This window comes from Candoia aspera, chromosome 10, assembly GCF_035149785.1.
Source record: "Candoia aspera isolate rCanAsp1 chromosome 10, rCanAsp1.hap2, whole genome shotgun sequence".
Taxonomy (NCBI): Eukaryota; Metazoa; Chordata; class Lepidosauria; order Squamata; family Boidae; genus Candoia; species Candoia aspera.
The window spans coordinates 26,062,186-26,079,328 of NC_086162.1; the positions used below are offsets into that span (position 1 = coordinate 26,062,186).

The 17,143-nt window shown below is 49.4% G+C and overlaps 1 protein-coding gene across 3 annotated transcripts in view; it reads right to left on the bottom strand.

The window, feature by feature from the left end:
* PAK4 (p21 (RAC1) activated kinase 4) overlaps positions 1-17,143 on the bottom strand; it is a 39,746-nt gene that overhangs the window by 6,160 nt on the left and 16,443 nt on the right. For 2 of the 3 annotated variants that reach the window (XM_063312594.1, XM_063312596.1), the window contains exons 2-3: positions 5,641-5,864; positions 1,215-1,901 (exon numbers count right to left, since the gene is read on the bottom strand). In XM_063312594.1, the coding sequence (XP_063168664.1) occupies positions 1,215-1,901; positions 5,641-5,844 (891 nt within the window). In that variant the 5' untranslated portion in view covers positions 5,845-5,864. Of the gene's footprint in view, positions 1-1,214; positions 1,902-5,640; positions 5,865-13,355; positions 13,736-17,143 lie in introns of those variants that run through there. The other variant, XM_063312595.1, reaches the window with a different exon arrangement.

A 17,143-nucleotide genomic window follows, 5' to 3' on the forward strand; every position in this document is an offset into this window, starting at 1 on the left:
CTGTCCCTGGGCAGGCGCGTATGCTGGGAGGGGCTCCCCGGAAGACATGGGCCCGGCTGACAGACAGCCTGTCTGTGGACGGCCTTTTCATGGCCATAAAGAGATTTGGGGTAACTCCTGTACAAGGAGCCCCTCGTATTCGCCAGCCTCGGGCTGCTCACTCTGACCAGGGTGGTGGGTTTCCCACCACTTGCCGCCCACATCCACAGCTCGCCTGACACTGCAGTCTCCCTTGCCTCTCCCCCTCAGGGCCAAGCAAGGCCCCCCAAAAGCCCCCTTGTAGAGCATCCTTCTCACTGCAGATATCAGGGAACAGACCTGTGAGTCCCATTTAATCAAGCTGGGGTTGGGCCCTCCCAAAGGAAGAAAAAAGCCACCACATGGGCTGACTCAGGCCCCTGAGCTTCTCTCCCGCCCATTTCCGGCGAGAGGGAGGGAAAAGGAGTGCCCCTTCCTCCTGGATTAGCAGAAAGGGCTGCGACCAAGGCAGATGCAGCATATTCGTTGGGTGGAAAGTGAATGTTATGTATAATTTCTGGTCCTGTAGTCAGAGAAGGAAGAGGAAAGAGCTGGGTGGAAGAGGTGGAAGAAAAAGCTCTGGACGTCTCATGAGGGTTTGATGGGCTTCCACAAGACGAGAAGTTGCTGCACAGCTGCGGAGTCCCTACGAAGGCAGACAGAAAAGTCGCCGTACAGGAGAAGGAAGGAGCAGTGGGCGGTAGGCAGCATACACGGAAGGGGAGACCAAGCGGAGAGCAGATCACAGGGTGGGCAACGCAGGAGGGACTCCGGTTAGTGGGAGCAAGGAGTGCGAGTGCCCAGAAAAGGCCAGGCAGGCAGGCAGGCAGGAAGCCACCCGCTGCAGCTGATGGGAGGCCACCCGGCAAGGGAGACTACTTGACAGAGAAGGATGCAAGAGAACCCGTGAAGGTGCAAAGAGCGGAGCAAAAGGAAGAGGCAGGCTCCGCTCTTGCTACGAGGGGTGGTCATCCTGGCTGCAGAGGTACAAAAGGCACTGCTGTGCCGTTCCAAAGAAGCCCAGGGTTTGACGCACAGCCAGCCACCCAGGCCATGCCGAGAAGGTAGGCAAGCACGGCTTAAGAGGTAAAACGTGGCCTTTTCCACGGCGGACGAGAACGGCCTCTCCGGTGGATCGATCCAGGCTGGCCAGTCCTACGAGGGACCCAACTCTAAGACGCCCTGAGGAACTTTACCTGAGCACCCCGGACAGGATCAGTGTCTGCTCGCGGGTATGTGTTGAAAGGCCGTCCGGTCTGCTGTGCGGTTTTCATCACACCCTCGGAGATGGGGATATTTGGGGTCCGGATATTGGGCCCAGAGAGGGGCCGTTTTTCCCGGGGGGACTGTGGGCTGGCCTCACCAGTGTAGGTGGATTTGGGTCTTTTGTCAGGGCCCTCCGCCCGCTCCCTCTTAACCACGCGCTCAGCGGGGGGCTCCCTCTTCCTGTCCCGCTCGGGCGCTCGGTGACCATGTTCTGAGGAGGGCTTGTGGTGCTCAGGAGGCTGGAGGTGGCTGGACTGCTGGTGAGGCTTGCTGACGGGCTCATGTCCACGGGAGTGCTGAGCAGCAGTCCTGTTGTCCCAGCTCCTTTCCCTGCCCGGATCCACTTCGCTCTTGGGCCCGTGGCGGCCACGTTCCTTGGGGTCTTTGTTCTTGCTGCCCCCACCTTCGTCCTCCATGTGGTGGTGCTGGTGGTGCTGGCGGGGCCTGCCCAGGGCCTCGCTCAGGCCATTCTCCTGGTACAACTGGTCGTGCCGAGGCGGGAAAGGAGGGCTGTCCCTGCGCAGAGAATTGGACCGCGACACCGACATGTTCTCAAACTCATCTAGCAGCCAGGCCAGGGAACCGTCCTTGGCAGCTTTGTTTCCACGCACGATGGTCTTACATATATGGAATGGAAAATGGAGCAGGCAGGTATGGGGGGAAAAGAGGACACACAAACAAAAAAGAAAATAAGGTAAGCAACATAAAAAAAACAGTTAAGGTGCTTGATGGATGCTTGACAATGGCCCGAGACCATTTCAGCTTTTGCACACAGAAGCACATGGTAGCAGCAATGGTGGGGAGAACAAGGGGAAGGAGGACTCGCGTATGGGAGAAGACACGAGAACTTTACAGAGCTGTTCTCTCCACTCGCTTTCTCCTGCAAGTACACACCGTCCATGCCAAACCTCTTTTTTAGACATATAAATGCTGGCAGCGATCAGCAACAAGAATGCTGGATTTTAAAAGCAAGGACTGAAAGACAGCCTTACAGCAGCTTTCCCCAACCAGGTCACACAATGGCCACCAGAATTTTCAGCCAGGAAACCAAGTTACTCAGCTGGGAAGTCCAGACAAATACAACTGGAAGTCGGGAAGGCTGCCTTTGGGCTTCCTGGCCCGTTAGCCAAGTCTTCCGATTACACCAAACGCTACAGTAAGATGCTCGATGTAAAATGGATCACTTAAACCAATGCAGTCTCTAAGGCATTTCAGATGCTTCCAGTTTGCTGGAAGAAAGAATCCACCAAACCGGGCATTTCCCGCTGTCTCTCAATCTCAGACGGGTCGGCTGCAGTCAAAGGCCTCCCCAAGCAAACCATTACAGAGACAGAGAAACCCACTGAGCTGGGGAGAAAAGCTCCAGCTCATCTTCTTCTCAGGGTGTTACATTGCTCCACGAGGACAGACATGACCGCTCCTCCCAGTAAGAGGGGTCAGCGAAAATAATACACGTCAAGGCAAGGCTTAACCACCTTTTTTTTTTTGCAGAAATAAACAAGGAGGGGCAGAGAGACGAGTGCCAGCAGGGAGGGGAGGAGAGCAGCCTCCTCTCCCTGGTTGCCTCTGAGTTCCTCCCTCTTTGGTATGTGTGGGCTGCCTTGAATGAGTCCCCAGCGTTCAAGAGCTGGTCTTCAGCCACAGCTCACACAACGCAAAGCTCTGCCAGGAGCTTGGCAAGTGCCAGAAGAGCCTCTTATCACCCAGCTCAGACACCACCAGGCCACTGGAAACAGCAGGCCAAGGCTTCCCAGAGGCCAGCTGCGACAGGCAAGTGGATCTGGAAACAAAGGCCAGAGTGGTGAACCACTGCCCAGCAGGAGAAGGAACTGGGGAGGCTGGAGAAACACCTTTTCAGCCTTTGGGCAAATAAAGCCCAAATTCTGGATAGAGACGCCCCTAATTAGAGCTCAAATAAACTGCACAAATCGACAGCGTGGAGGCAAGTGAGCACATCTGGCACCGTGCTTGTCCAACCTCACACCGCACCCAATGCGATCCACGGACAGAAAGAGATGTGGGTCCGTGGAGTGTGGGGCTTGTGGATGTCAGAGCCACACACCCAACCTACACAACCAGCAAGAGTGGCTTTGTTCACCCAGTCTTGCAGATGACACATCAAACGTTAATGGACACCATGGCCCGGATCTAGATGGAATGCTTCCGTTGACCATACTGCGCACAAGCATGGGCGACAGTTGTTGTTGTTGTTTTTTTTAAGAGAAAAGGAGACCCTCAAGGATGCATCTTCTGTAGCTGAAACCAGATCTTCCACTTCATCATGGAAAGCAAACAGTGAAAGAGATACACTTTGCACAGCGACAGCTGCGAGCAAAAATTCTGCAATTTGCATGGGATTCCTGGAAACAGTCAGTGAACAACACGTAATCTGTGGCTCCAAATGAGTTTCTGAAGTGTCTCCTTAGTAAGTCAAAAGCATTTTGCAGATCTGCAAAGATACGCAATTCCAGCTGGAGCAGACAGGAGCCTTCTCACCAGGGAAGGCGAGAGGGCCTCTCCCCACCAGGGCACCTCACCCTCACTGACGATTCATTCTGCCTCCAAGAGAAACAACCAAACCCTGCAGAAACGCTATGCTACTGCCTGAGAGAACAGGAAAGGGTCTGCGTGATTTCTCCAACGAACCACTGCCCCATTTGGCGTATCGCCTTTCTACGCCAAACCACTGTCCCCAGTTCTGTGCAAGGTACCCTGCCTGAAAACTGGGCAGCCCCCCATGCTAGGTGGGGGAAGAGGCTGGGACGGGAAGGGTTGAGAGGTAGGAAGGGCTGTGACCAAGGCAGGTGGGTCTTCTGGCAGATAGAGTGCACCTGGGGAGACCTTTCTCCCCCAGGAGCACAGGCCTTTGATTAAGAAGCTTCCCGCCACCACAGCATTTTGGGACAGAGGAAACGCTACACTGGGAGGCCATGGCAGGACTGGAACAACCACTCTTGGCTAACTTTCTGGCACCTGGCTTTCCTCAAGAAATCACCGTTGAGTCACCCTCTGCTCACAGTACAAGGAGCAACCTCAAGCAGGCTGAAACTTAGAAGCCATTTCCTCTCTTATCAGGGGCAGGGCTTGCCACCCTTCCACGCGTGGTTTGGGGCACACAAGCCATTTGGAAAGACCAATCCTCACCTCCGGCATTCCCACCTGCAGATGTGGTTTAAAACCCTACGCTCCATGCTGCTTTCTTTGCAGAGCAGACAGAGGAAATGACAGCACAAAGTTACACGAGTGCAGGTGCCACCTGACCTATTTCGGATTTGAACGTCTGAGCCTGAACTATTTGGCCTGCTTCCAAAATACCGTATGCATATTTTTCGATCAAGCCAACTCTCATTTTTGCTTACAACTGGTGTCTATTTGTCTCTCTCACTATACATTTGCTCCTGTTTGGGTCCAACAGCTGGCTGATCCTTGGAAACCAACAGACCTCCTGCTCACTCATGCACCTTGCTCGTAAAATGATCTTGCCAGGTCCTTGAGCCTGCCTGTTCCTGCAACAACATACATCCTCTGCTGTCCCTCAGCCAGGCTCTTTACATCCAGGGATGTCCATCCACATGGCTAAACCAAGCCCAGCAAAGGGGAGATATCTGGGGGGAGAGAAGAGAGATCAGCCAGGGTACTCCTCACCAGGAAAACTGATCAGCAGCCCCTTCTCCATGGCAGACTCGGCAGTTTCAGCTCTGATCGATCCTCAACTGTGCAGACACAGCTTAGGTTGTTTTCAGGATCCAGTCACTGGCCAGCTAGCACTCAGCACCTACTAATCCCCCACAGAGGAGAAATTTCAGCTGCTCCACTCTGGGCTGAGCTTCATGACACTTCTGAAAAGCAGCTGCTTTGGTCTCCTAGGCCAACTCAAGAGCTGACACACAGGCTCCATTCTACCCCTTCGCTGCTGTGCCAAGGTCTAAATCTTGGCAGCTGGGCACGCCTTGCATTTCCAACTTCAGAGTTGCAGCGTATGTCTTGAAAAGATGTAGACACTGGAGAACTGCACATTTGCTGCATGACAGATTCCATATTATTGCTTGTGAAAACTAAATTCACATTCCCAGGAACTATGCCTGAAGCAAAATGGCAGTTCAGTAACAAAGCTTCATTGATGCTCTCTGACTTCTCGTGTTACATCCCTAGAATCAGATCTGTGACTCTGGTTCCTTTGGGCCGAAGTTCAACACAAGACTGATATCATGAGTAAAGCTAGTAAGTTTCAGCCTAGAACAGATCTCATAAACTTTTCTGAAATCTAACGTCTCCCCTCTAAGCACTGGCATGTTTGATCTAATGACAACTCAACAGTCATGTGCCACATGAGAGCCCAAAGCAGGTGCCACCAACCTTTTGAGAGCCAGGCTGGACCGCCGTAATGTACACTGGATCCACCAGTGGCTTTGGCCGCTTGGCCGACTCCTCGATGATACCCTGCCATTGCCTCGGTAACCCTGTAAACTTCTGCTCCTGCTGGTCGTATCCCGTGTGGACCCGGTGTTCAAAGTTGGAAGGGGCTGATATCTCAATGCGTTTCTTCTTTTTGCTGAACATGGTGATGTTGGCTAGCAGACCTAGAAGAAAAAGGGAAATTTAAGAAGATCTCAGTGAAGTACAGAAAAAGGCAAGGAGAGCTTCTCTCACGGCTGGTATCTTGTAAAGCAGCAACTCCAGAGGCAAGCAAGCCCAGTGCCGAGAAGCCCCCGGACCCTTTGCTCACACAAGGAGGCGCCCTCACACGCTTGCGGCTTAATAGTGTGCATGCCAGCAGCATGGGGGAATCTCCTTTCCGAAGGACTGATCAATGATTACAACTCCATCCCTCCCAGAGGCATCAGTCGCTCCTGCTAAACATTTATCAAGAGAACGCTCCTATGAAGACCTGATGCACATATGGACCGCACACCGTGCTTCAAGGGTTCAGTTGCAGGATCAACAGAGGACAAATTCAAAACCTCCCAAACAGCAATGAAAGACACAGTTGAGCAGCCTTCCCTAATGTGGCATGCTGTGTTCTCAAAAAAGTGCAGATTATACCATCATCGTTACCATTAAAACAGCATTCCCTATGTGGCTGTGCTGACTGAAAATTATAACTGGAGAACCTCAGATCAGGGAAGCTTGGTTTAAAAGAGAGAAGATGTATAGTGCTGGCATATTTTATTCCCAATCATGCTGTTGTGCTTCTTAAAAATATCTCTTGGCTGGCAAAATCCAAGGAGGGGCTTTGGCTGCTGAACTTTATGACCCTGTTTCCCCAAGACAGACCAGCTCAGCAACACCAGAGAAAGCCAGCCACACACAAGCACGCATGTACACACCCACACCCGTCCGTCCATCCTCAGAGCATGTGAATCTTTCTCCTCCTCTGCTCCACAGCCCTCCCCACCTTGTCTTTTGGCCTCCACCTTCTGCTTTTGCCTCATCTATCCTGCTCCTCTGAGAAATTGTTTTAATTTGAATCATCCACATTCCAAATTGGGGCAAGGAAGAAACACCAGGGTGCAGGAAGTGTAATGGCTTCCTCTGCTCAGGGAGAGAAAGGACTGAGTCAATCTCATCAGGATTCAAGCCCTGATGATCCCAAAGGCGTTCCTGAAATCAGCTGCAATGGGGAGACTCGGCATTCCGCAGCACTGGCTCCCAGTCAATCCTGTTGGACGAGTAGTTTCATCACAGGAGCATCCCCCGTTCTTTCTGCCCAACTGGGGCAGCAGCCCTCCCTTGACCAAGGCAGGGAAGCAGGCCAAACCAAGCTAGGCAGCAGTTCAAAATGAGGAGTGAATCATGGTGCCATTTTTTTCAACGCTAAACTCAAGGGTGGAGAAAGATTCTGCAGAGATTTAGAAAACTAGGTTTCTCAGGAACCATAAAACTAGCATTAGAAAGAAACGTGGGCAGCAAGGTGGGTCCAAAGAGGGTCACTCTAGTTGATATAAACAAGCACCAGGCCTGTTTACACCAGGGAGATGTTTACTTCCTTTAAATAGAAGGGAGAGGCAAGAGTGAGAAATCAAGGAGCACAAAAATATTTTGATTTAGGCAACGTCCAAAGCAACCAAAATGGTCAATTATATCCAGTATGATCTCGTTCACTAATTCCCCTGTGGCAGGACAGCCCATATGCGGGTAAAAGGAAAACCAAGAGGTACCTAGACTTCCGCTGCTAATCAAAAAGGCTGACAGCCATTATTTCCCTTCATTTTAAGCTACTCCTTTTAACAGTAAACCAACCTGCTCCACAGATAACCAGCTCAAAAGCTATTAATCTGACAAACAAAACACACATTAGAGAGTCTCATGTACATGGCAGGAAGTTAAACAAGTCTCATATGAACAGCAGAGATCGCACAGACATCTGCGCTCCTAAAGAAAAACTTCACCAGGTTTAGTGGACCGCAAGCTAAGACGTTCCTCTTAAAAAGGGTGCGATAATTCCCCCGTGCTGCAGAGAGCACACATGGACACCCCAGCCCTCGGAGTAGTAGCAGTAGTATGTATTTATTTGATCAATGACCAGCAAATTAAAAAAAAACAACAAAGTAAAACAAGTTAATACAGCAGTATCCTAGAAGACAAATCACGTAAGACTATCCCAGGCCTCGGACATGTTGGGATCACAGCGCAGCCAAAGGCTGCTCTGAGTACAACTAGCGGTCACCCAATGAAACGGAATCCTGGAAGGATCAGGACAGACAAGAGGAATTTTTCCCCCCACACAACGCATAATCAAACAGAGATTCATAACCACAGGATGCGGGGCTGGCTACCAGCTTGGCTGGCTTCAAAAGAGGGCTGGCCCAATTCATGGAAGTCACGGGGACCAGTGGCTCTTGGCCTTGATGGCCGTGGGACTGTCTCTGAAGGCCGTCTGCTGGGAGACAAGCGGGCTTCCTTGTGCAGATGGTGGGCCACTGTGACAATAAACTGCTGGACTAGATGGGCCGGGGGTCCAATCCAGCAGGGCGCTTTTGTTTTTATGTTAACATTTTGGCTCTCTCCCTCTTTAGCTCCCTATCTAGCTTAAGAGATCCAACGAGCAGTAATTACATCGGGCGTCCTCCCTGGTTTCCTGGGAAGGCATGGCAATGTTACATACTCTTAAAGGGGTCCTAACAAAACACCATCATAATGACGCAAAAGAAAACACTTACTAATACTTGCCTCAGGACTGTGGAGAAAGGTCTGGGGACAACAAACCTCCTTGATAGGACACAGACCTGGAAGGAAAATTATACCTAAATGGTTTATATACTGGAGTCGTGAATTCTGCATGTGCAAATCAAACCAACTTTCTATAAAACAACCTGCTAAGAACTTCCATAGTGCTGGCTCAACTGATGCGAATCCTCTTCCTATACTACCTACCCTTAAAGCATCTTGAAGGTGGTGCTAATACTTCCTCCTCCCCTCCTCATAGTTTTCCAACAGTACTTTGATTCCTGGGGGGGTGACAGTACTGAGGCAAGTCTTCTCAGATTTCTCAGCACTAAGGTGGAAGGGCACCGCAGCACAAAAAAGCTTCAACTCTTGACCTTCCAAGATGATCAGTTTCACCGCACAATTTATCCAGAAAGACAAAGCAAAACACAGCCATGAATGAGCTGCATTGGTTGACCCTTCCAGCCACAACCTAAAAAACTGACTTCCACACACAGATATAGATCAATTCATTTTATCACAAGGGAAGGTGAAGAAGAGGACATTTTCTTCACGAACAAAAGGAAGTGTGGGACGTCTTATAGATTCCAGTACTCTGCCAGAGCTTAGCTTAACTACAAATGAAGATGAAAAGCCCACAGATCCAACGTACAGCATGCCTCTTGTATGTTCAAAAGTCCCTTCTGCCACTTCCAGAGGAACTACTCATAGGAATCCGAAAGTCTGGATTGCAGGGATGTTTCAATCTGAGAACTCAAACCACTTCAGCTGGAAACGGCTGGAACTAAAGCTACATTTTTACTGGAAATGGCACAGTCACACGAAGTAAGAGTGGCAGGGACTGACAAATCAGAATTCACAGCAATTCTGGTATACTGCAATTACTCGCAAAGCAGGCCAGGAAGACTGGGTTGAAAAGCAAACTGTCCTTTTCCTGAAGAGGTGGGAATGGAACTTTTAGTTATAGATATGGAAAAGAAATCCACACAGCTAAGATCTGGGCATGCTAGTAAAGTCAGCAGCGTCACGGCCTTGCTATTCCCATGACCCTGGATGTCCAGGCTGCTAGTGGCAACAGCAGCACCCAGCTCCAGAAACAGCACCAAGGCAACACACTCAAGAACCGACAAGCAGGGTCTCTTCCGCATGTGAACTGGTGGGCTGCAAAGGACAGCAGAAGCCTCAGATCCGTCCCTTCAGCAAGGCTTTAGGTTTCCACAACCTCAAATACACTGCTGGCTCCTGAGATTTTATTTATTTATTCATGTCAGAAGCATCAGTTAGAATAAGGCATACTGTAAAACATAGAATTTAAAATGTAAAATATAAAAGTTAAAACATATAAAAGTTAAACAGAACTTGCCCAGAAACTGGCAACACTAATTGCGTTCTGTCATGCTGTCATGAGATCCTCAAATGAGCACTGATCAGGGCACAAAGGACAAGTGTACATACGTGTGGTTGTCTGCGTGCCTCCACAGTCACAAAGGGCAGAGGCCCCGGACAGCCCCATTTGTTCAGAGTATCTCTGGATCTTGTTATGCCTGTGCGCAGTCTGTTCAGCGATTTCCATACTTCCCAACTTCACCAGACCCAGGTGCCAGCTCCTCTGCTGGTTCTATCCAGTGTTGGTTCTTTGTAGCTTTCCATAGGTCCACTCTACTTTTAAATTCATCGAAATCTTCCGTCGACCTAAGGAAGCTTTTCCTGGATTTTAGTCTCTGAGGAGCTGGTTGTAGGCCATACAGAGGGTGTTGTTGGCTCCTGAGAAGTCGCACCGCAGTATAAAACGTATCTATGCTACATCTGCAACTGCGTTTAGAGACACTCATGCTCCGTCTGCATTAGATTATTTTGTTCCAACTCCCTTCCATTTTTTGACCTCTCTGCTTAAAGTGCCTTCTGGCAACATTCAAGGTGCTGGTCACTGCCCAGACGGTAAAGCCCTACAAGGCAGAGGGCCCGGTTACCTGAGGAACCGCCTGTCGCCCACAGTATCCGTCTGGCCAACTGACCCTGCAGGGCTGATGTGCCCCAAAGTTCCTTTGATTAAATGATGCCATCTATTGGGACCCCAGAAGCGCACCTCCCGTCGCAGTGCCTGCCCTCTGGAATGAGGTTCTCCCCAAGATCTGGAGGGCCCCACCCTGCCAGTATTTCAGAGAGCCCCGAAGACCTGGCTCTTCGCCCAGGCCGTCGGCTGAGGCGGTTTAAGTCCCCTTCTGGGTAATGCAGGTTTGCTTTCATTGTTGTCTGCTTTTGCCACCTTCTGCTCTTCGTTTTTATTGTTCTGTGCATTTTTATTTGTGAACCACCCGGAGTCACTGAGAGTTGGGCAGTGTTTAAAAAAAAAAATTAAATTAAATTAAATTAAATTAAAATGTGTGTTTTAAAGTTGAGAGATGGCCACAGAAAGCAAGGAAGCACCTCCTTCTTGTATTCTGAGAATGTGGCTCAGTCGGAAGCCAGGGCGAGGCACACAAACGAGCAACGGAAAGCTCTGGCGAGCCCTGTGCCTCCTTTCACACTGAACCGAACCAAGCGAGACAGCTCTGCTCCCGGGGGTTGCTAAAAGGTGCCAAAACTCTCTCAGAAGAACAGGCAAACTCTCTTGCCATACACTTAAGGAGACAGTTTCCCGTGGCTGATGGGGGCATAAGGAGCCGTGCTGCGACAGGTCAAACTATGGCTCCATCGGATGCAGACCTAGCTGAGCCTCTCAGTGGCACTGCGGAGTTTCAGCAACAGGCCTCTCCCATTGCACGCTGCCTGCTCCTTCCAAGCAGAGGGGTGCCCAACAGGGAACGCGAGACCTTTTACCGGCCAAGCACAGCTCAGCCTTCCTTGTCCCGGGGCTCTGCGAACGTGTCCCCCTCCAACTTATCAGGTAGGCAGGAGGCCCTTGTGCTGTTCTGATTCTTCCAGAGAGAGCAGAGATCTGAGGCTCAGCGCAGCATTAGCCAAACCTTGTGCCCGGGTGAACTCCTTCTTCGGGCCCATTATTATTCTGACTGTGCAGCTGGCCCAAAGTTTAATAATCAGATTCACGATAGTCTGCAAACATTCAAACCTATGCTTGTGGCTTCTTCCTGCTTTCTTCTCAGCTGAAGAACCTCTTATGGATTAAAGGCTTGAAGCATTTTATTAGCTGGCCCAATAAGGTGTAATTTCACGTACCCACTCCTCTTGTTCTGTGGCACCAATGCCCTCAGAAACAAGGCACAGATGTTCTCACTGCTTGATATCCATCACTATAACAAAGTTTGGGAAATCATCAGAGCATGATTATGAGTATGTAATCCATATTAACACACAGGCTATAGAGAGGTCTTAATTGTCTGGACTGCCCATAAATTACCCAGGCAGCCTGAGAAGTACCACCCTTTTTACCACAGGGAGGGGGTGATTTTGGAAGGAAAAAAAGAAAACAGAAGGTTCCCAGATGCTGGCCTTTTCTAACAAAACATTTTATACAGGAATGAAATGACCAAGGTTCGTGACCTGTGTCAGATTTACAACTGAGGACCACAGGACGAAATCCAGCCCTACAGTATCATCAGAAGCTCCCGTTCTTCAGTTGCTGATCTGTATGGTAGAAACAATGAACACCAGTGAAATGCTCAACTCCGCAGACTTAATCCTCATAAAAGAAGCTGCTGATCAACAGCAAACACACACAGATACTGCAGTAAATGAACATTCACAAGCATCCAAAGCAAAGTCAGACTCTACACCTGGAAGACATAATGCACATGAGGCCAACGGGCAAATAAGTTTACTCTGCATAATATCACCTGCTCTTATTAGACACTGAGGGAAGGAGCTATTTTAAATCTCTCAAATTTCTGAAACAAAACTTAATCAATGGGCCTCAAATTCTGCCATGTTCGAAATTCAGTGAACAGAATGACAGGCAGGCAGATCCATCAGCTGTCTGACAAGCACTTCTAGGACAAAGAACATCAAGAAGCAGACAAGCTGCATCAACAATTCCTTTCCTCGTTGCTAGCAATTTACCGTTTATTTAGTCAAATGGAGAATTACGTACCGCCCACTGTCATGGCACAGCCTTTGCGTTTCCTGGATTGCTCAATTAGGGAGAAGGAAAGCTTTCCAATGGAGCAAGAAACCCCACCCCCCTCCCATTTCTGGTCTGCACTGGTCCGGTTGGCAAAGGCGCAGAAGAGCAGGACTGCCCCAAAACAGATGGGGAGCAAGGCTTGCAAATGACGGTTTTGTAGACAGCATCAACTCGATCCCCGAGGGCTGAGCCTGCATTTCTTGGGAGCCCTTCTTGCCTTCTGTTGTTCAGCTTTTTCCACGCCCTTCCCATCACCCAAGCCATGCTTGCCAGACAGAGGAACAAAAGCCACGTCTCCAGTATTCATCTAAACCTCAGCCTGAGAGCCACTGCACAGACAACCCTCCAGCAAAACCATCTCCAGGCTTATGCCTGCTTTTCTCTCTGAAGCGTGAGAGAGAACTGATACGTTAATGGATTCAGACAAGAAGGCACACAAACACAAAAGTTGCGCTGGGATGAGGGAGCACCACCTCCCCCTTTCAGGCCCCAGAAAACTGCCCAAACCGCCTTCCGCGGGCACAGAATCCAACTGCAGATCTGCAGAGAGATCCAAAGAACGCCCAAGAATCCATTCAACAAACCTTCTCCGGGCAGAAAACAGGAGCAACACCCAGGTTACGGTGCTTGCGGCTCTGAAGACAGCAGCTAAGAAAGTTATCCCTGCCCCAACAAATCCTTTTTTTCTGCTGGTAGTAATAATTGAAGTGGTAAGCGCAAAGCAGAGGAGGAGGAAGTTACACTTAAAAGGATCTTGACAAACCCAGCAAAAAGGGAATCTCGAAATCAATGCTATAAAAAGCTGATGGGTTTGGAGACTTACAAGCCCACTCGTCTTCGGGAGACTTCATCTTGGCCCAGTCTGCCTCTGTCCACAGGCTGTGGCAGCTAAAAGGAAGCACCTTAGCACATCACCTCCTATTTATGAATTTTCGGCTCATCCTCTCTTTAATTAAATGGCGGCGGCTGCTCCCGCCCTTTGCCTCAGTCCATTGGCTGGGGGAAGTTCTCCACATTTCTGGCTATAAAGCACAAACTCCGGCAGGCCTTTCCCAGATACTCCCAGAGGACCAAAAGCTCACAATTAGAGAATGTGTTTGCTCTAAAGACCACGTTTTCCAGACTCTGTTTCAACCACAAAGAGCGCCATGTAAGACCTCCTTCCAATTGTGTGCTCTGTGGATATGGGCGTACGTCTATCCGTGCATCCACCTCCTCCTTTCCCTCAGACATCCCTGCAACGTACTAGGGCAAAGGGCTTCTGCATTAATGATGTGGCAGTCATGACCCACTGAATATTCGGAATTAATGTTGCACATAACCTTTACTCCATAAAGCATAACACTCTTCACTTCAGAGAGCACAACAATAAGAAAATACTCCTGGTTTTCAAAATCACCACCTGCACAAGCCTTGTTTGCAGATCTTACAACGACCCTTAAAGCATTTGAGCATCATTGTACAAGAGGCCGAGAGATGGTCTTCTTCAAAGCTGCGCTTCCCCTTGGAATGGCCCTGGCTGAATCTTCGTGGAGGCTTACTTCAAATACTCCTATCCTCTTTATACCAAGCCAACAAATCTTCTTCCGCAGCTCACAATTAAAACCCATTTTGTGAGCCACGAGTCAGCTGACTCACGAAGGCCCATGACCAAGGGAGAATTAACAGCTGCATGTAAATGATGCAGACCACTCCTCTTGCCAGGCACTGTTGTTAGCACTGGCATGCCAACAGAGCTACTTGGATGATGCACAGGCTCCTACCAAAACAGCAAGTAGTATCTGATCACCAAAATGTGAACCTGTCATGTACAAAGAAAAAGCCTCCTTTGGGTTGAGGTCAACTCCAGGTGGTTTTACAGAAATGATCATGCGTGGACCACAAGAATTCTATCCAGCCCTGTCGTTGCTCGTAAACCTGATCACACACGGTACACCTTCCTTGGCCTGCACGTACAGAGTGTTATATCCAGTTTAGCAGTTACCACCACTTACTTGGCTCACCTGTGGTTAGGGTGGGCTTTAATTATGTAAAAAGAACTGCTGCCCTTGAGTATATTAGTAATTTCACAGCACATGCACAGAACCGCCGATGCACATTAGCTAAACAAAGGCAGACTTGTACTAGAAGGAGAAAAGAAGCCTTCAGCTGCTCTTGCTCCAGGAGAAATGTGTAAAACATGAGGGAAAGGACAAAGAGAAGTCTGTCAGGTACTTGTTTTCCCACCACGCTCATCACCACAATCTTTGGGATACATCTGCCCATCACTTAGATTTCCCCCTTGCTCTGGTCACAGAGCAGGGGATTCATGGAGTTATGGGAGAATTCCACGTGGTGGGTCACCATGCAACAGCCGCAGCAAAAGTCCCAGCACAGATTAGTACCTAGTGACTGCCACTGGTGGATCACAGACTCTGTCACGGAAGACACTCGCATGTGCACAAACAGGAAGGGCTAATGAAACTCAGCCCACATGGCCATCCCAGCCGTCCTTTCTATGCTGTCTGGTCTTTGAAACAAGCGACTAGGCTTGAACGCCTGTCCACTTGCTTCCCACGACTTCTTCTGAAAGGCACCGAATAGCAGGCAGACAGTACTGTATAGCTCTGCAACAAGCGGTGAAATATTTGAGGCTGGAATAGCAATGGGGAAACAAAAGAAGGGATCTTTCAGAACACGCCAGTGAGTGAATTCTCCCCAAACCAAGAACATTTCCAATATGTACTTGGTTTTGTGCTTAAGGGAAAATTACCCAAATCTGGGCAGACAGTTCCAAAGACAAAGAAAGCTACAGAGAAATATCTACAGGAGGTTCAAAACTTCAAGTCCTCCTGGACCAAGACACACCACTGGAATTCAAAACTCCATGTTACAGTCCCCAGGATCACTCAAGCTCAGTTATCCAACTCCGAATTAAGGCATGTTAAAAAAAAAAGGTTAGTAAAATGTAATAGTACAGCACAGGCGAAAAAAAGCATACAGAGAAAATACTGGTAGGTAAAGTGAGTGCTGGGAGGACCCAACTCCAGTCACTTATTGGACTATATGGGGGGTGACTTCTCCTGACTCAAACAACTGTCCTTGTTTCATCCTCCATGAGATGCTGCAATTATCTCTACAGTCCAGTTAAGTGTTCCTTACAATTCTGATCAGATTTATCCCTGCAGTGACACAGTTGGTGGCCCCTTAAATTAGCTGTATTTCCATCCTTCATCCTCTGTGCCAAAGGTTGCAAGAATGATGGGGTTTCTTCTTCAGCAAAATAGTCTGAGTTAAGAGTAAGGGGGGGAATTGACCCCCAAGTCTGCACCACATCAAAGAAGTTGACTTTGAGAACCACATAATTTTCTTTCTTGGAAGGCTTCATAGAGAAGTTTGGGTGCAAGACTGTCAGACAGAAGGAAGTGGGGCAGAACAACAACAACAGAAGACCAATCCCTCCTCTGACTGAAGGGAAAGTTGAGCCATGTGGGGAACTCACATCCAACTGGTAGCTCAGTCCTGGAAGATCCAATCCTCATGTACTTATTTATTTTCTTATGTACTTAAATATTTAGAACCCACTCTGCATCTACTGATCTCTGAGCAGGATGCAATCAAGGAAGCACAGTAGTAAGGCAGGCAATAAAACTGACAAAGAACAAAACTCAAGAGGAACTGTTGTCACGGAGCTCCAGATTCCCGCTTGAAACGATGCCGATTAGGGTTAGCCTTGCCTCACCTTGGAATGCCACAGCAAAGGCAGTACTGCTCCGAGTAGGGGGACACAGAGCAAAGGCCCCTCAGCAGATCTTAATGTCCAAAAACATTTCTCTGGGTTTTGGAATCCTGCAGAGCATGCCGCTGCCTTCGTACTTCCGATCAGAACACGCCAATACTGAGCTCCCCACCCAAAAGACAGCATTCTCCCCTACTGGGTGCCTGGGAGACAGGGGACAAGGCAAACAACAGGGATCAATTCTTTTAGAACACGATTTTGTTTTGCCGAAGTATTTGCCAAAAAAGGTATTATTTCATGGCCTAAATCTTGCTTTGTTGTCCATGCAGTGAAGAAATACCGCAAGAGTCCTAACCCCCGCCCCCAAAAGCAACCCGGGACGAGATCAAACAAAAGCCCACAGTCCTGAAGAGCTCTGGAGAGATTATCCCACAGCCTTGGAACTAATTAAGGCAGGAGGACCTGCTTTCTGTCCCGGACCGAACCGCAGGGCGGAGCTGTTACTCAGCCCCTGTCCACCGAGACAGCCCTGCGGACTGTGCAGGGGAGTAGGACCAGGATGCCCCGGCTGCTTAATGGGACGCAGAGGCCAGGCCAGGAACCCTCTCCCTGGCGCTAACGTTGCTCCTCTTAAACAGGAGCCAGTATCTTTTCCCTGTCATCTCAGCAGAGAAGCCTAGTTGTCTGCTGAAGAAGAAGAGGAGGCTGGACTGCCCCATCCCACCCTGGCTGGTCACAGCCAGCAGCCTTTCCCTAGGTCAAATTGCCTTTAGCAGCCAGCCTTGTCTGATTAGTCAGCCATAACCAACACTTTTGCACAGACGTGGATAAACAGAAGAGCGGAGCACGCCCACATCCACCAGTATACACCCAGCAGTTAAGATCTTGCCACT